The following is a 24,556-nucleotide window of genomic DNA, read 5'->3' on the forward strand; positions in this document are numbered from 1 at the left end:
CAATATATATGTATGTAGTTAGATACTAAATCAGTTACATTTGACCAAATATATCAAATATTTGATCGAGGTTTTTACTTAATAAGTTTAATTTATGTAGTTTCTCACATGCTTCTCTCCACAACCTATGTCTTTTTATTATATCATATGATTTTACTGTGATGGTGCATTGTAGTCGCTTAATAATTTTTTTAGTAAACGGAATACACCCATTAAGACATTAAATAAGAAAGATTGGTTCAGTGAAGACTTCTCTTTTCGGCGAATTCATTTTCAAAGCTGTACAATTGCAGGTATGTATACTTATTTTTCATGATGATAATAATTACAACAATACTGATAATAAACTTCTGTTAGATATAATGACTGTGAGGTGGAATAAACAAAAGTATTAAAAAAAATCTTTTTAAAAAGAAAAACCTAATAATCGTTTGATTGTTAATCGTCAAGATCATGGTAGAATAAGAGGTTGTACCAGTCTCTTTTGAACACATAATTCTGGTTTTCCCAGATGTATGGCTATTGCTTCGGCAATGCTAAAAAGATGCAATCTAATTGTCTTTGGAAGACTTCTACTTGCCTTGTAGATGACTGAGTACGCAGAGCCTGTCTTGATTGAGTGACCTGTGTTCACAGGGTGTTCGATTATTGAACTTCTTATTGAACCATTCCCTCTTCTTAGCCACGTCAGATAAAGTACGCATCGAAGGACCTGTATACCTGGCTCCACATGAGCAGGTAAATTTCTTTTTAAAAAGGAATTTTTTAATGCCTTTGTTTATTCCACCTCACAGTCATTATATCTAACAGAAGTTTATTATCAGTATTGTTGTAATCATTATCATCGTGAAAAATAAGTATATATATTTGCAATTGTACAGCTTTGAAAATGAATTCGCCGAAAAGAGAAGTCTTCACTGAACTAATCTTTCTTATTTAAAAAAAATTTTGTATCTTATCATAAAACAGAAATCGCCCTTAGTTGGCAAAATCAGTATTTGAGGTTATTTATTTTTGTTCAGGATACCCAAATGGCATCTGGGTGTTATGGACGAGAATTTTATGGATTGCAATGAAAGGCGGTCGGGAATTATCTAAGTCATGGATACAATCGACTAATCGATTGATAATATGTAATGATGCAATCTGGCTGAGTGACAACTACTCATAAGACTGATTTATTAACCCTAACTCCCACTAATACGAAGTCTTTTATCTGGTAAAATAACCTATTCATATGCAGAATACTGAACTGAAGAATGAACTTGATTAACATTCAATTGAAAAATTAGCAGTTGAAAGATACATGGATGTCGGAGGCCAACCAAATTATACTCTGACTATCAGACTTTATTATTGCTCAACCTCTCATTAGACTTCACCTAGTCAATAATGAAAACCAACACAGTTCACTCTTTCACATATCCTTATATTCGTTGGCAACTTCTCGTGGTTTTACTGGTATAGATGTGGGATTGATTTGTACATAAAATAAACTACTCTGATCGAAATCCCTAGAGTTTAGTCCTAGGATAAGGATGTCAAGAATATTTTTCTTGAATACATGGAAGTAGATTTCCATAGCTATCATCGGAAGCACTTGGAAACTCACTTCAGCAAATTTCAAACATAGTGAAGAAAGAAAACCTAAAACTGAACTGACTAAAAGTGCATGCAATGATGGACAACAAAAGCAAACGAAGAGTAAAAGACAATCCCATCAGCTTATTAGTCAGGTGTTTAGACCCACCGAAGAAACTGGAATTATGAAGTGGTTAATGACATTCTCTCAAAGAAAGACGGAATAGTGATCCATCCTTATACCAAAAATCTGGAACAATAGTCGTCAATCCAGTTCCTCCTCGTAATTACTATCCCACTAATTTTCCTTGTGGTCTGGTGTGTGACGAAATCTCAGCACGGATACAGAAGGCTCGTCTAGCTTTCACCAACTTGCGTCATTTATGGCGTAGGTGAGATATCCATCTACCAACCAAAGGACGTGTTTACTGTGCAGCAGTTCGTCCCGTCCTACTTTATGGCAGTGAAACATGGCCGATAAGAGTAGAGGATATTCGTAAATTACTAATATTCGATCATAGGTGTCTTCGAATCATTGCCCGTATATCGTGGGACCACGGAGCAAGTAACGCAGTTGTTAGGAAACGGGTACTAGGTAAGGATAGTAAATCGATTGATGAAATAGTGAAACTTCATCAGTTGTGATGGCTGGGACACATGTTACGTATGTCCAACCACCGACTGCCCCAACGTGCAATGTTTCATAGTGTAGGAGTAGGTTAGAGGAAAGCTAGGGGCGGCCAAACCACAACATGGCACAAATCCATGAAGTCACTGACAAGTGGACTGAGCCATGTTGGTAGGTGTAGACTAACTGGTTGGGATCCACGAGATGATAGCAACCGATGGTTAGAGACCTTGAATGACATGGCTCAAAATCGTTTGCAATGGCGAAGGTACATCCACTCTTTGTGTTTTACCAAATTCTAATCTGAATTCCTCATATCTCTATCCTTTTTCTCTTTCCAAATTTATTTCACTGGATTATACTCCTTCAATAACATCTTCAAACCCTGATCTTTCACATAATGGTATGGCAACTCGAACTGATGAACGTACGTACGAAGTTCTACGTTGTGACTGACTTACTGACTGATTGTTTAATCAATATCTAAAATGTTTTCTGTAACTTTTGGTGCTTTAGTTGCTAGAATATACTGAAATACAACTGAATGTCTTGCTGTGTATGATATACGACTAAAATTATTCATGACTTAATGCCAGGTTGTATTTATACCACTCTTTTGATCTATGGCTTATCGGTTAAGGCGTACAACTCCCTAGGTTCAAACTCCGTTCCATCTACTCCAGTTTAGGCTATCGTATAATATCATTAACCTTCACATTTAGAAGTGTGGCTTATATTCAAGTACACTGTGGTCGAGTTAATTTATCTTAATCTTTTTGAATAATTAGTCATCATTTTCTCCTAATAATTATCAGCTTATAATCTAACAGCTAGGCTTACTGTTATTTTAGTATTTAAATTATTGTACCAACGTTTTGTTACACTATATATATATAGTAGAATCTATATTTACTTACATACATCCTATTTATTGCTACTATTAATATTATTATTATTAATAGTACTATTGTCATTTACTCTATTTTTTTTATTCTGTTTACTCTCCTTTTGTATCTTACCATCTTCCTCTCCCTTAGTTTACTTGCTTTGGGTGTATGTTCATCACGTTCATCTACAAATGAATGGCCAGGTAAATTATCGATTCATTGATTTTATTCTCTTTTATACTCAGTTTATTTCCTTTTCAATGTATTGATTTTTTACTTTATTTTTTTGGCTATTGTTTTGATATAATAGTAAGGAAATAAATATATGAACAGTATCATCATATCAGAGGATTTTTATTCATTTACTACAATCGATCAATATGAGCGATGTGGGGATAATAATGCAACAATCAAATAAACATGCTTTGTTCTCTTTTCTTTGATTGTAGCAGTAGTAGTAGTAGTATGATAAATGTCTAGTTTTTTAATAAAGTGTATTGTGGCTAAAAATATTTCCTTACTGAATATAATATTTATTGCTTTATGATGGGGAAAAAAGCTGAATGGTGTATTTAGCCATGTATAACAATAGTAAAAGAGAAAGAGGGAGAGAAAAGAGGAGAACAGAATGAAGAATGTGTGGTGGATTATTGATTAATGAAACAATTGTTCAACTGTCTCCAAAAGTTTTATGTTAAAGCGGAAGTGTAACTGCTGTGTTTTTGTCTGTCAAGAATAGCTATATATTCTTTGTAATAGTAGCAACAATTCCTAGATGATGTGATTAGCTTTACTCAGTCATTTAAACTATATACAGTTAGTTGTAGAATAATCTTGTTGCTTGAACTATAGTTCCCTTTGTAATACTTGAAATGTAGACTAATGGAGATCAAAAATATTTAGTCATTTACTAAAATTTAATTTACTGATATTTTGCAATCTTACATGACCATAAACGAAGGCTGTTACGAAATGACATAGGGCAAAGCTTGAGTAACGACTGAGAAACTTGGTGGTCGATGCGTGCTAATGAGCTGGAAGCAGTAGCTGCATCTTGTAACTTCTGGAAGCTCTTCCAACTCATTCGAACTACTGGCAACAAGAAGTCTGGTGTGAGTGAAACAATCTGTGAGGATGACGGGATGCCAATCATTAACATCCATCGACGTCTTGGATGATGGGCAGAATTCGTTGAAGGGCAGTTCAACTGGCCTGCTGCTCTGATAACATTGATCATATTGTCCTGCCCTCCATGGCCGATGAAACTGCCCCACCAAATGAGGCGGAAGTTCACAAGGAACTCCAACTCTTGAAACGCTACGAATCACCAGGACTAGACGACTTACCTCCGGCTCTTTTTAATGGTGGTGGTGACTTTCTGTCTAAGGAATTGACTAAGTTGTTTACAAAAGTCTGGGAGCTAGAGAGTGTCCTAACGTCACGGAATGAGTCGATAGTTGTCCCTGTCTTTAAAAAAGGCTCACATCGTCCCTGTAACAACTATCGGGGGATAAGTCTACATTCGATTGCTTCCAAAATATTGGCTTCTGTCATACTTCGTAGGTTGTTCAAAACTCGGGAGGAGCAGGCTGGTTTTCGTTCTGTCGAGTATGTATTGATCGTATCTTCACCCTCCGCCAAATGTTAGAACACTGTCATACTTATCACAGGTCAACAATCGTAGTGTTTCTTGTTATCAGGGCCACCTTTGGTTCATTGGACAGGACTGTTCTTTGGGATTGTCTATTGAAGAAGGGTGTGCCTGAGAAGTTTATTAACGTCTTAAAAGCCCTGTATACAGACGCCTCAGGCAGAGTGAGGGCATATAACCACCTTTCTCCATTGTTCCATTCAAGCAGTGGGGTTAGGCAGGGTTGCCCAATCTCATCATTCCTCTTCAACTTTGCCATCGATGACATTCTGGAAACAGCTTTGATGGATGTAAGTAATGGCGGTGTGAATCTGTTGCCTGGAGAAAGACTTCTCGACCTTGAGTATTTGGATGATAATGTCTTACCGTGCGATAACGCTCAAGCCATGCGATCCGCACTTAATCAGTTGGCGATCAGTGTCCATAGGTACAGTATGTGCTTTGCACCTTCGATGTGCAAAGTGTTTCTACAAGACTGGCAGGATTCTAATCCTGTACTCATTCTGGGTGGTGAGCAGATTGAAGTAGTTGAGAAGTTCGTGTATCTAGGTAGCTGCATAAGTACTGATGGTGGCGTGAGTGATTAGATCGATTCAGGTATAGTGAAAGCCAGAGCGGCTTACGCCAATCTGGGCCATCTTTGGCGCCTTCGCGAAGGTAGTCTGGCTGTAAAAGGTCGGATCTACAACGCGTCGGTGAGAGCAGTTTCAAATAAATAAATAAATCGTACATGCTACAATGTGATATTTTGTAGAGTTGTTGGTTTTCCATAAAAGCCTATTGGTTAATGGGTGGGCACACAGCTTATCAACAGCCTGGTACCATCCAACTTAAAGGTGATCTTTAACATGGGTTTATTTCTTATTCCAAATTGTCAGCTACTGGGATTAATACCATCGGATCTTAGCTAGATACACTAAGGAGTTTTCTGACTTCAGCTCCATGTTGAACACGGAAGATATTGTCGACATCACTCGGTTCAATAGCAAACATACTTAGAGAATTCTTTCTCAAATGATAGATTGATCACGAATTCTCAGTACGTCATTAAAATCCTAAATACTAGTCTTTGTTATCCAATAGACATTTTTAGTGTCTTAGGTAAACCTGTCTGTTGTCCGATTATCTTCAAAGTGCAAATGTTGAAAGTATGGAGTTTAGCTTGCACGTGTGCTTTCAGAATAGATGTATGAGATTCCGCACTGAGTGACAGCTCTTTGAAAACAACCACTTAACGGTAGAAAACGTTATATTAGATCGAATTTCCATCAAAAACAGTATGATTTTTTGAGGTATGAATCAACAAAATGGGAATAAAATAGCACAGAGATGATTTCTTTCTTATTCATTATATCTGTATTCGTGAAAAAATGTTTATCAAACTAGTTAATCGTGTTTTCATGATTTGTTTGATGCCACTGGCATGCTCAAAATATAAAGATAACTTCTATGGGAGATTTATTCATTGGTACTTCGGAGGAACTAAATGTCTGCTTTCAGCTTTGTGAAAATACCATTACCACTTGTCTAAACAATTAGTACTAATTTCTTAGGATATAATATCAGCACATTTCTCTATACAAGTATTTTCAGCGACAACAGACTCTCCTTTATCAACTATTCTGTGATATAATGAAGTGGTTTATATTCTGTGGACATGGTTTTTATTAACTATGTGTATACTTTCACTATGCATATGCAGAATGTTGTATTTACAGTTGCCTATTCTAGTAGTGGTGATCAATGTCACATTTATTCCTAGTCCTTCTATTTTAGTCAAATTATTTCGATTCATTTTGCAATATGGGTGCTAGCTTAAGTGAATTGACATCGCGTTCCCTATGTTCCAGTGTTAGGTGGTTGGAGGTAGGTAGTCAGCATGAAACCCTAGTTCTATATTTCGTGATAGCTCCCAATCGTCTTCAAGGAGTACCTGTAATCTTGACGAAGCTGATTCTCACCGTGGTATTCTAACACACGTCATTCATCTTCATAATCTGAAAGATACTGTGTAAATATATTTCAGTCAATTTTTATTCATTAACAAAGGGGAAATAAAATAGCTTTGTATCTGTTTTTCTCTCTGTTCTATTTTTCGATTCTACTAATTCAATATTAAATAAACAATAATAATAAATATAGGGATGGAATTTACATCGTATGGTTACCACAGTAATAGCGGGACAATTTATCATAATTCCAAAGAACTACCCATTTCTGCGCCTAGTTTTGGTGAATCCGATATAATTGGTTGCGGTGTGAATTTTGTTAATAATTCTGTTTTTTTCACAAAAAATGGTGTATTCGTTGGACCAATAAGTGCTGGTAAAAAGTTGGTGAGTTTTATGTTCTATAAAAAACCTGAATTTTTTGAGGATAATGGTTTTCTATTTATGTAATTAAGTTTGCGAATTTCCTAATGTATATAATATCTATCATTTAGTGTATAGTTATTATAGTCCAACAAGCATTCCATGAATGACATTGGTGTACACTCGTCTTAATTATTAAATCATCCACACCCACCCTCCTCTACTTTATCCTTCCTATCTTTATTTCAGAAATGGATTTTCGAACGGTGGAACCTCTTCAGTAAATTCCTCACAAACCACCTGTTTGAATTTAAATGATTTTATATTCATTAATAAGCGTCAAATCATCATGCTCTGTTGCTTGCGTTAGTCTATTTACCGATCTGATCTTTGTTATGGTAACATAGTAGAATGTTAATATTCATGGTTCATATTAATTTGTTTTGGTTAATCAAACTAAGTATTGCTATAATTCTTAATTTCAAATGCGATACGCTTAATTCAATGTGAACCATTTTATCACATCTGTTAACACTCTATGAATGAGACGTTACTTTATAAGTTTTTAAGTGAATCTATGTACACTCAATGTGTTTCTTCGAAACAATAATAACTAATCTGAAAGATACGTATACAGTATCTTCCTCTAAGTCTTAAACATATTGGTACTGTAATGTCTATTAATCTCATGGTTTTTTAGGTGTCATTATCAAGGTTTGTCTTGACAATTTCAAACAAATTGAGTAGATTGTCACTAATAAAAATAATGTATTTGTAATATTCCAATGAGTAGAAAAAGCAACTTTTTAAATTTTCTAACGTTTCATGACTATTTGTAAGTCACTTCTTCAGAGAATAAATCAACAAACTAAATTAACCCAAGTCTAACTGGTACAAAAGAACAAAGTAAGAATATTTGGTGCGATCAACCAAAAACAGGTCTGACCAAGTGAATGTCATATCATTCCGGCCAAAGTGACTTATGCGAGGCATGGTTTTTTTCGTTTTAATTAAGGTCATTCCATCATTATTGATTTCCTTTTGTTAAGCCGCAAAAAGTGAAAAATCTTGATCTTATAAATTCTCATTGATTATTTTATATGGTCATTGTTGGGGGTCCCCAAGAGTATGTCTTTAAAGTTCCCAGAAGCCCAGAAAAGGCTTAAAACGTTTCGTCCAATCAACATCAAACAGAAATATCTATAAAAGTGACGGCTTATTTGTTGCATCCTAGTCAGATAATTACTTATTTTGTTGTATTCCAGAAGCTTTTAGATAGTTGGGGCTACTTGTAAACCTAAAAAAAACTTATTTTCTGTACATAAATCAACCTTGAAGTAAGGCTTCTATTCTTACTTCACATCTTTTCTTTACCCTATGGTTTAAGTTTAGGAGTAGTGTGAGGATATAGAAAGTAGTTAGGAAGTCAGTAGCAAGCGTTCGAGTAGTAGAAATATCAGTTATTACTTATCTTCCTGTCTGCCTATGTCATTGAAGTATTTGGAAGGGGAGGGAATAATGCTGTTGACTTTCTACACACCGACGTACCAATTTTCTAAACTTTCAATATAGGGCTATAACGTGCAGTGATTAAAAATCATTAAGTTAGTCAGTTTTACAAATTTTCATAACGAAGTGATATCTGGTTGAAAAATCGTTTAAAACCAAACATCAATTAACGTCTTCTCTTCTTAGTGTTGGGACTTTTCAGCATATTAGAAATCCCATAGATGCTTAAACCTAACATTTTCATAAAACAACGTAACTTAGTGATAGTCCTAGACTCATTAGTGACTAGCGAATTTTTCAAGGAGTTGTGGAATATGATCATTTGAAATTTACACACCAGTGAGACTGAATGATGGTCAAGATATATCTCAGTTCGACTGAAATAAGATATTTTAGGCTATTGTACACTAAATGGTGGTCTTGTTCTCGATCCTGTGTTGACATCTAGTTCATGTTGACTTCACTTGAGATTTGAATTTGGGTTCTGAAAGCAGATCATTCATGTAGCCACCTTAGTCATTTCATCAGTTTTATCAATTAGTCACACTGTCATAGTATAATCGTTCGAGGATATATTCTATGGTAAGTTAAGAGGCAACAATTTCACTGTCATGTTGTTAATATTTCAATTTAATTACCTCACTCTTTGTTTATACTGATGTGTCATATTTCTCTCAGAGTGAATTATTACATCTGTATTTTTGATCTCTAGTGATAGATGTTAATGCGTATTACTAAGGCTACAGTTTGCTGATAATAATTTGTGCTTTATAGTAGACTTTACCTGTACAAATTTTGGTTTTATTTTATATATTGCAGTTTTGCTAGTCGAGCAGCTAACGTTCACCTAGTGATATGTAGCAATTATACATTATTACCGTTTATTATCTTACCAGTCAACAGTAATCAGGCAGACGACACCGGTTTTGATCGTTTCAGTTGTGAGGTGTAGTGCAGCTTTATGCTTCACTGGATGAAATTTTTTTTAACTAAGTAGAAACAAAATATTTAGTGTTTATGTCATCATGGTCTATCTAATATCGCTTGTTTTTATTAACCATTCCGATATCGTGTGAATTGTACGTAAAACTCAAATTTCTACAAACAGTTTTAAGCTAATTCGCTATCGAAAAGCCCCAGTAAACAACCTAATCAATAGTTTAGCCGCTTCTCTCCATTATAAGTCTAAATGTTTGGTCTATAAAATCTTTGATATCTAGTTATATAACAAGGAAATCATTATCTTGCATACATAATATAGCTTATCACATATATTGTAGCCCTGTGACTTGTTGGTTAAAGTGTTCAACTTTGAACAACTAAGCTGCGGGTTTGAACCTCACTTTATGTACTTTGGTTTACGGAGACGGAATATCATTTTTAGCTCGAAGCCGAGTACACGAATGTTCGCATTGTTAGTTATCATCAGTACGCTTATCAGTAATATTCAACAAAATTACGAAAATGGTAATTCGCACTCAGAACCAACCTCATAATTACAACTGACTGTAGTTCAAAAGACTACCACTAGTCAACTAATTTAATATATTATTAAGGCATTAAAGACTATGTATACTCAACCTAGATGATATAATTTATCAGGGAAAATATCAGCTGACTGATAAAAATAAACGTCAATTGGAAAAAATGTTGGTCCTTTAACTCTCTCCACATATGAATATATACATGTATACTTATATATTAAAAATATGATTAAATTTGTTTCTCTTTAAATTATACTTCATTGTTTTAATATTACCACCGGTACATCACATTTCGTTCTGTATTCAGCCACATCCAGTCTATCCTTGTATTGCTTTCGCCTGTCCCAATTGTCATGTGAGCGTCAATTTCGGTCATCATAAATTTGCATACAATATTGGTCAGTATATTGCTCGTGAACGTGCTGTAGCAATAAGTACGGCAGTTGATCGTAAATGTAATGATCAGTTAGCTTATGTTACAATGAGAAAGTAAGTGTTGGTTTAATCATGCTTTATATATATATATATAATGAAATTGTGGTTGAATTAATATTTAAACAATGATATACTTTTATTTTGAATTGTTTAATAATAATATGTTGAGTATTTTGCATAGAAAACTGTTTATAAATACTTGTACCTTCTTGACGATGGATGTATTAGTTCACGTTTCAGCTCTGTACAGTAGAACTAACTGTCTTGATGTTCTTATTGAAAATTGTGACTTTGAAATTAGTTGAGAGTTGTTTTGAGTCCCATATGTTATTCGATAGTATGGATGTTGTCCTTGCTTTGCCAGTCTTCGCCTTTACATCTGAATCAGAAGAATATGCCATAGGATGAGCTGAATTCACTGGTTCAATAGATGTGTAGGTGGTCAGTAAAAGTTAATTCTAACAATAGTGTAACGATGCAAATAAACAACTGAGACGATTCATATCACCACACAATGAATGGAATTGTGTTACATAAAATAATAGAATAATAAGATCTAGGAGTTGACATAAACAACGACCTTAGAACTACGAGTAACTCTTAGGCTCTAGGTCATATGAGCTATTCGTTAGTCATTTCATTACTTGGTACTGACAGTAGTGTGATGGCTCTGTAGTTTCCACATTTGCTCAGATCTCCTTTCTTTGGTATCTTGATGAGATATCTTTCTTTCCAGTCCATTGGCACTTGTTCCTCCTCCCAAATCTTCCTGAATAGAAGGTGAAGCATGTTTGCAGTAACTTCAATGTTTGACTTCAGTGCTTCAGCTGGTATATTGTCAGGTCCTGCGGCTTTCCCACTCTTGACTTGTCTAATGGCCATCTTGACTTCTTTGATCATTGGTGGAGTGACATCTATAGGGAGGTCTGTGTGTGCTGCATTGATGTCCGGTGGATTCAATGGGTCTGGTCTATTCAGCAGTTCCTCGAAGTATTCTGCCCCTCTGTTCTTGAATCTCCGTGATTGTCTCCCCTTCTTTGTCCTTGACTGGTCTTTCTAGTTTACTATATTTACCTGCTAGTTTCTTCGTTGTATCATATAGTTGTTTCATATTCCCTTCCCTTGCAGCTTTTTTCGCCGTGGTTGCTAGTTCTCTCATGCATTTCTGCTTTTCGGCTTTAATGCTCTCCTTCACTTGTTTGTTTGCGCCTTGACTTTCCCTGCTCGTGTTCGACTGTTGTTAATTTCTGACTTCTTGTTCTTCCTTTTTCAAACTTGTCAAGGGTTTTCATAAAGATCCATTCCTTATTATGATGCTTCTTGCAACCCAGAACATCCTTACTCGTTGAAGGTAGTGCTTCTTTGATCCATTTCCAGTTGTCCTCCATCGTAGTTTCTTGTTCTTTCATTAGATCCTGTAGAGCTTGGAACCTGTTGTTGAGAGTTATCTTGAATTCGTCGAGCTTGTCAGTATCTCAAAGGAAGGCTGTATTGAACCTTTGTAGTGCTGTTTGTCCAGTGTTTCTTTAGCTTCAGTTTCGTTTTGGCCTCAACCAAGTGGTGATCTGAAGCTATGCCAGCTCCTCTCCTGGTTCTTACACCTTCCATTGTCCTTCGGAATGTTTTGTTGATAGAAATATGATCTATCTGGTTCTCTGTGGTGTTGTCCGGTGAGATCCATGTAGCTTTATGTATGCGTTTGTGGGGGAGTATTGTGCCGCCTATAACCAATTTGTGTCTTCGATTTCAAAGTTCATTTTATTGATGTGACTGAGTGCACTTTTACGATAATAGAAATAGGTTTGAACTGACACGAACTCATAACAAATACATTTGCTAGATCCAATACTTTTTTTTCAAATGACAAAATTGAGTTTGTATTTACAAATAATTATTCTTCAACAATGCTGCAACTTCGTAACAAACGTTTTTACGCAACCTAAACTTTCAATGAAAAAGAAAACGACTGAATAATTTGTGCTGATCTGTCCAATGGCAGAATAAATTATTCAGACTATGTAGTTGTATGAATCAAAATCTAGGAAAATCTCTATTTAATCAATCAACAGTCTAAAATTTTAATTTAACCTTTTTTTATCAGTTATAATTTCAACAGATTTCTTATGTCGTGGAAATAACTATGGATATTTTAAAGCAATAATTATCACCCAATAGGATTAGAAGATTTAATTATCAATCGTTAAATCACTGTGCTGAACCACTTCATTTCACTTTATGAAATTTCTTAAGTGTATACGCTAGTAGTGTAACATCATAACCTAGTAATATTGTATTACACTATAGTAGGATGTATTGCCTTGTTTGCAAACCTTATTGATCTGTCTAATTTCTATAGATTGATTGTATGATCAGTTTGTAAGCCTAGTAAAGTTTTATTTTTATATTATTTCCATACTCATCTGTCATGTGCTTATTTTTGTCACCATTACCTGGATGTATACTCGAATGATAGTTACAAGTCTACGTACTCATTGATCTTGTGCATATATCATTAATTTAAGTGTATAAATTTCTGTAAGTAATATGAATGCATAATGCATAACATTGTTATTTTTTGTAGTACAAAACCAAACAGATTTCTCTGTCTGTCACTCTCTCTTTAGTGAGCATATCGATTTATCCCAGGTTACTTTGTTACTAAGTCTTGGACGAATTTATCCAACTAATTTAATGAAAAATGTGTTATATAGAGAAATGTTCTGTTCATGTTTCCATTCTATTTGTTACTTGTTAATATGTGAATGATTTTACAAACAGTATGATACTCTTCTCTAGTCGATCATATCATATGCTTGTATCCTAGTGATCATGTGAAAATAAGTAAAGTGAATTTTCATCATTATCAAGTATCTTTCGATTGTGACCTATTTTTTTAATCACTATTTATAGAAGTTGTATAATGGCAATTGAAATGGTTTGTTCAGGCAAAAATTCATAGTAATATAGTCTAACTTTTGATAATTAACTGAGTCAGTACAAATCCACTGCCTTAGATTATAAACCACATTTCTCTCTCTCTCTCTCTCTCTCTCTCTCTCTATATATATATATATATATATATATATATAATGATAGGGAAGTATGCAATTGATGATGTTGTCTTGAAAGACAATGAAATTTTGATGATCAAATAATCTGATTCATAGAAGTCACACACAAGCTAAGCGTGCCCGCGCGAGAACAAAGGTCCTGGGTTCGAGTCCCACATGCGGGGTCGTGGATGATCACTGCTAAGGAGTCCAATACTTAGACGAAACGGCCGTACAGTGATTTTAGGTTTTCAGTGGTGATCTGGCTTACATCGACTCATGAATCCAACTATTAAAATTTATAAAAGTGCAAGGTGGTCGTCATACTACGATATCATTTAATTCACAATAAGAAAAGCGATTTAATTAGTGATACTCATTTTCATAAGCTAATAAACATAATCACAATTAGTAAATCAGTAATTCAATCATCGAAGTGTGAATAGTATTCTTTTTAGTTCAACTTTCACGCATTGGATTGCAAGTTATAAGTCTGTCCATCACAAGTTGGGTTAAACACTCAGCTAAAGAATTGTCAACTCTTGTATACGAAAATTTCTATAACATAAATTTAGGTTATAGGTTACTCACTTGTATTAAATTAAATTAATTAGCCTTGTGAACTAAATATGTCACTGATCAATATCTATTTTTGTCCATAATGTCCTCTTTCAATGTCAATTAGTTGATTGCAGGAGCTCATGCGAAAAAAATTCAATCAATTCCAGTGAGGTACACTTTCCTTTCTAGTGAATTTAAATAATCTTCACTGAACATGTAGAAGTCTGGCCTTAAAAAGATTCAGTGATATTTCATGCCTCTTAATTTTAAAATCTTGGTACATATATTCAAGTATAATTGATTGGTTGTTTCTCTATTATATACACGTAAATATTATCTAATTTCCTTTCATGTCTTTTTTTGTTAGCGCTAGTATTCATGAAGGGTTTTCCTCAATGAGTTAGTCGTCTTTACTCAATTAATATTATAATCCGTAGTTGAAGATATTCGTCAGACGTAGTTCGTTACTCTTTCTTACTTTACATCTATTTTAAAATAACTCGAAGACATAATTAGTGTAAGAACTTTCATCGATGGTTAGAGACCGTGAATGACATGGCTCAAAATCGTTTGCAATAGCGAAGGTGCATCCACTCTTTGTGTTCTACCAAATTCTAATTCTCTGAATTCCTCATGCCCCTATCCTTTTTCTCTTTTCAAATTTATCTGACTGTATTATACTCCTTGAATAACATCTTCAAACCGTAATCTTTGGGATTACTGCTTATACTCTTACTACTTCAATCACTATGGGATCGACAACTGCATCTCTGTACTAATGTGGTGTGGCGACTCGAACTGATGTACGTACGTACGAAGTTCGACGTTGTAACTGACTGACTGACTGAAGAACTTTCATGATTACGTAATCGCAAGATCGATTCCTTGTTTTTCTCAATGACCATTATGCTGTACACTTTCTCTGAATACAATCTGTTTCCATACATTTGATTGTCTTGAAGTTTTATGTTTGCGTTGTACTACGTTTCTGTATATGTAGTAAAAATTAAATTATAAAACCGTTCATTCAGTGTTGCGTGATATATATATATATATATCTGTATTGTTCAAATCACTTTCTATATTATATATGCGTTTTTTCCGAATCATTCCGGATATGATAATTTGAGTGAACTGGTTATTTTTACGTAATAATTTCAATTTTTGTTACGACGACAAATGAGAAAAGGAAATAGTTGTGACAGATAATACAGTGGCAACAATAAGTTTTAATCAGTTATTTTATTACTTTATATCATTAATGTTTCCGCCCTTCGGTCAATAGTCGAACCTCCTTGATGTAATAATAGTTCTTTTATTTGTTAAATTGCCAGGAATTAACACTTTCCAAAGGTAACACTTAATTTACTTTACGAACAATGCTACACATTCCTTCATAAGCTAAAATTTATTGTACATGAAGCTTGTGGAAACACTGAGTTATTGGCATTCTGATTAAATGTGTCATTTTAGGCCTAGATAATTGTAGGTTAATGAGTCAGATTTTTTGAGTCTTTTGGTTAAAAATGGATTGATTGCACTTTGCATATCGATCTACCATGTTGCTAATAGTAAATGATGGTAGCGATGGTAGGCTACTTGTATAAAGTATACTAACTTGTCCTTATGTACCTTAGTGACAGATGTCTTAGAAATATTGCTCACATCTGCTGGGATCACCGGGTAAGTAATAGTGAGGTTAGACGCACGGTATTAGGGAATGATAGTAAATCAGTTGATGAGGTCATGAATCTTCATCGACTGAGATGGTTGGGCCACGTGTTACGTATGCCTGAACATCAATTACCACGACGCGCAATGCTGACTAGTGTTGGGGATGGTTGGAAAAAAGTTAGTGCGACCATACCAAAACGTGGCATCAGTCCTTGAGGTCACTGACTTCTAGTATGAGCCATGTTGGTAGATGCAGACTACCTGGTTGGGGTCCGCGTGACTATCGTAACCAATGGTTGGAGACTCTGTGTGACATAGCTCAGAATGGGTCACATTGGCGTAGGTGTATACACTCTTTATCTTCCCTTAAACCTTGAGATTAAAATTGCTTCGTAGCTGTCTTTCTTCCTGTATTATATCCTTATATGCAGTCTTTCTTTTATATATTACCACCATTAAATTAGGTACTTCTATGAATTCGGTATTCATCTTGTTGTGCTAATGAGGTATGACAACTTGGACCGATGCATATGTGTGCCTGGTCTCACGTTGTAGTTGACTGACTGACTAATGACAGTTTCTGCATTAATGTATTTCTTTGTCTCTTGGCCCACCTATTTCTGACTCAGTATATTAGTAGAGTTTACATGAGATAAGTTTAACTACGATATCAATAGTTATCAAAACTCTATGTTAAAATCGAGAGTTTTAATGTCATTAGAATCTTTCGCTAATTAATTTCCGTCTATGTTTTCCATAAATTACATTCTATAGTGGATAATGTTTATGACAATAATTTTAAAGAAAGTAGTTACTTTGTTTTCTTCATATTTCTCTGAAGTTTTCTGTAATCGATATTTAGTTATTATGTAAGGTTAACGTTAATCAACATAAGTTTAACTATGATATTCGCACCATTTTTTTAATCATTATTTAAAACCTGTTAAAATAAACTTTTTAGCTGACAGATATCTTTAGCTCTTACAATTAAGGCGTCACTTATACTCGATTACATAAGTTTTGACTTAGTTACTAAATCATTTTCTCATGTAGCTTCACTTAATTTCCTTCGAAAAGTCGTGTGACACCATTATTGCTGATTGAAAGCAATTAGTATAAGATTCTGTTCTTGTTTTACACTGCTTGGAACTCATTGTCAAGGCGTATGAACAATCTTGAGGGGACTGATCCAATTCCTAGAATCCAGACATGTGTCACTCGATTTCACTGTCAGTGACATCGCCATCGAACTGTTTCGATTATTGCCAACATCTTGTAAGACTGAAATGTTAACACCAATTGCTTGACACCTAATTACTAATTTCATGTTGTCTATTCCTTAATAATGATCTAATTCGACCGATTCCACTGAAAACATCAGTTCTTCCAAGATTACAGATAAGTCGTACTGATAAGTCCCGACTACCAAAAGTAAACCTAAGAGTGCTGCCAACCGATTGCATTCAACTGTCCAACATAGTGGTCCGGAATGTCCAATCATTTAGACTAGTGGTCATTTGTTGAAATTTGATCTAGGAACTAGATAAAGATGATAATTTTTACTGAAAGATGATTAACTTATATTGACTATCATTAATCCGTCCTTATAAATCAAGTTGGGCTCATAGCTGGCCACATAGATGTCACTTCAATTGTTTGATTATTTCATAATAATTTTTATTGTACCATCGACTTAGGGTAATATTTTGTATAAATATTGTTAATAATCATATCATGAACTATTTAGAGCATCTTTTCCTGTTTGCATCAACATTGCCAGATAATATCCATGTCAGTTGTGTATTGTATCACATGCAATAAAATATGATATTTTATCGTAACTCTAATCAACCTATATAAGCACACACGAGATTGAAATACTTCTGTCCTATTATTATTATTATTATTATTATTCGATCCTATCTTTCCTTTATTTGTTTGTCTATTGCTTTTATTCTATTGTAAACACTCACATGACAATTTATATGATATTAAATACACTTATTAATTCTTCTTCTCCTTCTTATCCCCTTCCAATTGTTCATTTTATTTACTGTTATTTATTAGTTAAGTTTTAATTACAACGTAAATAAAATTCTTAAATGATGATTGGCATACCATTTTAGTGGTGTAATATGAATTGGACAATAGTTACAACATTCTAAGAAATGCTTGAATTATTTATAAATCAATTTAAAATGAGACTGTATTGTTTTACTTTTTAGTAATTTTTATAATCTAGATTATAGTTCGTATAATATTTGAAAAATTACCTTTTATGTTATATGTTTTGACGATATACGTAGGTTATTGGTATTCAATCATAGGTGTCTACACATCATTGATTTTGTGTGTTAGGACCACAGAGTAAGCAATGCCTGGATTAGGAATAGAGTACTACGTAAAGATGAGAAATCGAGTAATGAGGTAGTAAATATTCACCAAGTGAGGTGGTTGGGACATGCGTTACGTATGCACAACCACCGCCCATCTCTACGGGGGATGTTTTTTAGTGCAGAAGCAGGAGCAAGCTGGAAGGAAGTTAGAGACGGCTAAACTAAAACATGGATGGATGTACCTGGATATCAGAGTTGATGTTCACTCTGAGATGCAGGTACAATTAGCTGACGAGTCCCAAATAGGACGAAACACGCGTCCTGGATTCCACTGCTAGCCACTAACCATCTTTGTTTATATATATAAAGAGTTTTGTATTGTGTCATCACAAACACCGTTAGATGCAACTATTACGAACAGTGACATATATTCACAAAATCGGTTAATTGGTTGGTTAAATTGTATGCGTAATTGGTTAAAAAGTGTTTATTTTCAATCCAAATCAGTTTAGAATGGTCGATTGTGCTTGATGTTTTGTTGTTGTCTCAATAATTTATAACTCGTTGATCAAAATAGAACAAAAACTGACTGTTAGAATCAAGTTTTATATGATTTTCTCCACATCATCTTCGTTTGTTTAGTGTTATCATCATTTTTTGGTAGTTTTGCTAGTTTCCTTTCAATACTTCTCTTAATGATGAAGATAAGAAATCGGTCGTTATGAATGATTTTTCGATCCTGTAATTATTAGTAAATTCGTCTCTCCATCATAGATATATCGAAAATCTAATAAACATATCCAATGTGGAAATTATACATTTTATACATGAGGAATGTTTGGAGTTGGAGTATTATTGATGAAATATGCTTGTATTATTTTTTTAACCAGTTTAATACTCGCAGTATATATTTTTTCATAAGGTTTCACACGTAATTAGTCTAAAATCGATTATCATGCCATTCCATAGTTCAGTCGAAATTCAGCAATTTTAGCAACCCAGTTTACGTTCTGAAGTTTAGACCATGTTGTGTGTGTGCTTATGTGTATGAGTGAGACTGTTATCCAGTTCCCTAAACTGAAGTAAGGGATAAGTAGGGTTTGTGAAGTTGGCACTTTCTCGAAACTTTCTGTCATTAGCAATAGTTTTTATATACTGAACAATCATTTATTTCCTACACCATATTACTCGTCCAGGTCACATGATGAATCGTTATGAGAATAAAGTTTACTTAACACACACATACACAATGTCGATACTAGTTAGTGTTGTTCGTCAACTTAGTTGGTTCGGCCAAGCATTAGAACAAGTGATGCAATTAGTAGTAACCTAGTTTAACTTGTGAATTATATTATCATATCGATTATTGATATGCACTTGAGTTCTTGTTTTTCATTCTTCAAATTATTATTTTTGTGTTTCATGTTTTTTTTCTAATTTTATAGTTTAGTCGCAACCTATCTATTACACAACGGTTTCCTTGAGTCGGCTCAAGCTTTAGGCGAATGGGTCACAAAGGCTTCTATCGATTCTTCTACTACGACCGATGAAAACAATGAGGTTACTGATAATAATGACTATAATGTACATCATAATGATAACAGCAGTAGTAATTATGACACAAACGGTAAATCACCTGTAAAATTATCTGCATCTGAAACACCGAATGGTAGTTGTCCATCATCCATAAACAAACATATATATCAAAGAGATTCAATAACGAATTTTGCAAATGGTACTTGTCATTTGGATGACGATCACAATCATAGTAACCACAATACTACTAACACTGATAATACCAGTTTTACTTTGGACGAATTAGGTGGTGAACAGCAATCAAAGTTGCCAACTACAGCGCTAACCAGTCAACATTATCGGTCGAAAACAAATTTGGTCAAATCATCAAAGGATACTATTCTAAATGATTTATTTCGTTGGCCTGAAGCTGTAGATATATTACTAAGACGAAGACATTTAAGAGAGACTATTCGTAACGGTGATTATTTGTCTGCATTAGATCAGTTAAAAACTTATTTCAAAACTTTATGGGAAAATGATCCATCTATTACGTTTGTATTAAAATGTCATCATTTTATAGATTTAGTAAGTTGTTTCTTGTTGTCATTTGAAAGAAACTCTAGCATATTTAACCATTTCTGTTTATTCACTTATTTATTTGAATATACAAACATTGGTATAGGGAGGCAACAAATCGCATGATTTGTGTGTCGCCCAAACCGAAGCAGGTGGTTTTCTTAGGGGGCCATTCCCCGAGCCTTCGACTTAAAGGTCTGATCCACAAGGCAGTGGAGCAACGTCAGGAGATTCAGTCCCATGTTAGCCATTGACCAACAATAGGTTCATACGCTATCTTTTCCCTCATGATCCTGGAACCCATGTACACCATTGGATCCTCCTTACACACTAAACAGGTTAAGGCACCTGACACTTGCTTTTCGTCCTCTCGATTTCGTAAACAGCTCGTCCGGCTCAAGAAGGCAATGAGTAGGACTTCTCTGGCAGTGACTGTGTAGTTGTGGCCATGTGAGAGCATTTCGAGAAGGAGAGCGGTTTCTCCCCACCCTCGGTCGTACCAGGGCATTTTCTGCAAAAATCTCGAGGATTTGTAAACCAGAGTGATCCAACTCAATAACTAAGTATAAGTTTTTACGTTTTTCTCCAAGCCATATATCTTTGTCTGCGATGAACTAATAATATCATACAGCTATCCAAATCGAAATTAGTCACAGGGGAGCTCGAACCATTATCTAATAATTAGAAAGTTGTGCAGTTTACTATCTAAGGCTCTAGTTTATATTTCAAGGGCTGATCAGTTTCATCTAAAGTTCATTTCTTTCATTCATATTATCTTTTTATACTTTATTGACGCACCTTTATTGTTGCTCACGTGCGTTGAGATTTGACCACTTGGTCAGTATGATCATCGCTTCTTCCCAGACAACACTGTATTTTGTTGATTTCCTGAATACTTACTTATGCCTGTTGCCCTTCATGAGGCATAGGCTGTCAATCAAGAATCTCCAACCAATCTTTTCCTGGACTCCGTTTTCTAGTTGCTTTCAAGTGCTCTTCATTCTTTTTATGTGTCTCCAGTTTCTGGTGGCATGTGTTCTTTGACTTACCTCTTTTTATTTTGCCTTAAGGACCTTAATTTAGTTCTTGTCATGTGATAGAGTTTAATGATATTTCGGTGAAACATGATCTTTCCCCTGCAGTTTTTTCTCTAATTTCCTCCCCAACTGGCAGCTAGTTTGCTCGGTACCACAGGTGGTTGTTGTTGAATGTCTAAACAACGAATTTAGAGTACTTTTGTAGACAGCTGTTATAAAATCAGTATAGGGTTGTGGAGATTATTGAGTTTTAATTGAGATTATAAACCGATCAATGTCATGCCATAGTGAACGAGAACACAAGTGGGGACAATCAAATGTATTTTAATACAACATCACAGAATATCTTAATAAAATCTGAGAACCATACAATAAATACTTCATTTGCAAAATATCAATCAATCGTCTCAGACTCACGGTTCCTTCATTTCCACAGCAATCATTCTCGTTCTCTTTTCTTCGATCTTCTTAACCTTCTGTCTCCAGACATTTCACTTTCGATTGATGACAAATACTACTTGTATTTGTCGACACACCACAGCACCACCATTGAGAACCTAGAAGCACTGGATTGCCGTTTCGTCCTAGTATGGGACTCCTTGACAGTGCACATTTACGATCCTGCACTCGGGACTTGAACCCAGGACATTCATTCTCGTGCAAACACTTAAACTCTAGATCAGTGAACTGGGATTCAACAGTGTTAATGTCTAACTTTACAAAATGCCTGTACTTTCTTTGATGATGGCTGTAGTAGTTCTTCAAGTCTCAGTTCTGTACTTTAAAACTGTGTCGAGGTTTGTATTGGAGGTGTTGACTTCGATTTTAGATGACAATTGTTTTGAGTTGCACATGTTTTTCAATTGTAGAAATGCTACCTTTGCTTTGCCAATTAGGCCTTCATATATGAATTAGATCCCTTTTACTTATTAATGATGTCCAGATATTTAAAGGTCCCTTCCGCCTTCAGAGCCTAATCATGGAGTGTGATTTGGTTGGTGCTTACCGTGTTGTATTCCAGATGTCCTGAGATATTTACAAGGTTACGCCCGCAAAATCCATGGTGTATGGCACTAAAACATAATAGCGTTAAAATCAGTCTTTATGGTTTAGTTTAACTTGGTTATTATTGTTATTACTATTTTTATTGTCAGTTGCGACGTACTGGATTTTTAAATTCACTTAGTATTGTTTGTTTGAATCTTCCCATCGATTTGTTAGGACTGCAACTGGTCAGTCTCTAATTGGCATATGTGCATACTGTGCGTACTGCCTCGATATACCTGGATTCCACTGCTAGCCACTATCCATCTCTGCTTACCGTACTGGATTTTTGTTTAAATAAAAAGAAATATCAATCATTAAAACACTGTTGCACTTTTGCAGTTCACGCTTTGAACGAAATTTTTTCCATCACCCTGACAAGCAAAACACCCACAAAATCGCATGAGTTTTAATTTTAGCAAAAAAAGTAGATAAAATTAGGTGAACTAACTAACATGCTATACTCGTTTAATTAATATATCGACTGTTTCAATGTGTTGTATACACACTTGCATATCAGATGTGTAGATAATTTAGTTAAATATAAACAGGTCAAGGCTGTATTGGATTATAGTATATATATCTTGATAATTTCACCTTCATCTATCTATTGGTAAGATATACATATAGTACACTTCTGTTAAAAAAGGGATGGTGATAAAACATTTTCACAAAATCGATTATATTCATGTTTTTTGGTCGACCATGGTTTGTCAGGCTTTATCCCTCCATGTTAACATAATAGATGATCGTAAAATTATCGATTCAGTGTATACATCTTATCTTCAGACTTTAATAAGTGATAAGTACTTGAAAGTGAATAGTATAGTTGTTACAGCTTACCATCTATCTGTTTGAATTTTTGAAATTTGTATACGAATAATGCTTCCATCAGGAGAATATCCGAGAAAGCGAAGGTTGGGATAAATGAAATTTATAGCTCAGACGAATGCATTTAATAGTATGGTATTGTCTAAGCTGGACGGTTTAATTGTGAAACTTCCGTTATCACTGTGAACAACATCAGCGCTTACTTCGTGTATGAATGCTTTGTCTGATTATTCAATACATATTAAGTTATTCTGCTTTGATGACCTTGTCTCCACCTGTTTGCCTTCGCAGATTTGATTATCTCGATATGTCCCCATTGACTGCTTTGTTCAGTTGACTTATGATCATGTGATTGGTTAAGATTTTCGTCCTGGATTCATAAATTGGTTCCATATTAATCTATGTTAATCACATATTGACTCGAATGGATACAGACAGATACAGGCACATATTTAATTGCTAAGATGTCAACATTTTGAATAGGACGACTTCTATAATTTTCAGGGTGTGTATAGGAGGAGCACACGATGAAATATTTAAGGTAGTTGCTGATAATGATGTCTAGAACGACAACGAAAGTCTCTCATTTAAAAGCCATCCAGTTCAACAAATATCAACACTAGAGGAATTGGAAGTAATTATTGACTTGGTTATAATATTTCTAATAATTATATGTAAATTGTTTTTAAAGCAAGGAACTTAAGTAAAACAACTGATTTGAGCTTTCTTCTTGTTTACAATGTTGAATATGAAACGACCTTATAGATTAAATATTAGAAACTAAATACATTATATGAGATATTGAACAAACAGAAATATCATTTTAGGGTTGCGGAGATTATTGAGTTTTAATTGAAATCATGAACCAGTCAGTGTTAGACTACGATTGAAAAGCTAGAAGTACTGGACGGCTGTTCCGTCCTAGTATGGGAATCCTTGACAGTACACACTTGAGATCCCACACGTGGAACTCGAACCCAGAACGAAACGGCCGTCCAGCGCTTCCATGTTCTCGGTGGTGGTGTAACATTGACCGGTTCATGATTTCAACTAAAAGTCAATAATCTCTACAACCCTATACCGACAATCATCATGTGCTCAGTAGTAACTAGCTACGAGAGAGGTAATTCTCGAAGTTCTAGTGAGAAGCCGTTCCCAGTTCAGTTTAACCTTGTCGGGTGTGAGGCAATTACCCACCTAAAACAGAAATATCACTAAGATAATGTTAATTTGTTAACCAACTACTTCATTTACTCATCTTTAAATTACATAAAAGGTTACTGATGTCACCAAACTACTCAAACGCAACTAAATTATGGCAAGGTTTAAATCTACAATCAAACAATTACTTAAATACTTGAGTAACTTTTCAATGTACGTATAGTAGTATCTCGCATAAATGTCAAATATAATTATTATCGACAACGTATCAAATTGACTAT

At 34.7% G+C, this 24,556-nt stretch overlaps 1 protein-coding gene across 1 annotated transcript in view; it reads left to right on the forward strand.

Moving 5' to 3' along the window:
- Window positions 1-24,556, forward strand: part of Smp_161080 (ran binding protein 9-related) — a gene marked incomplete at its 3' end in the record, with an annotated part of 47,242 nt that overhangs the window by 7,504 nt on the left and 15,182 nt on the right. Inside the window, exons 3-6 of the mRNA XM_018789977.1 lie at window positions 3,247-3,299; window positions 6,890-7,083; window positions 10,360-10,541; window positions 19,554-20,211. Coding sequence (XP_018655366.1) covers window positions 3,247-3,299; window positions 6,890-7,083; window positions 10,360-10,541; window positions 19,554-20,211 — 1,087 coding nt within the window. The remainder of the gene's footprint in view (window positions 1-3,246; window positions 3,300-6,889; window positions 7,084-10,359; window positions 10,542-19,553; window positions 20,212-24,556) is intronic.

This window comes from Schistosoma mansoni, chromosome W (genome assembly GCF_000237925.1).
Source record: "Schistosoma mansoni strain Puerto Rico chromosome W, complete genome".
NCBI classification, from domain to species: domain Eukaryota; kingdom Metazoa; phylum Platyhelminthes; class Trematoda; order Strigeidida; family Schistosomatidae; genus Schistosoma; species Schistosoma mansoni.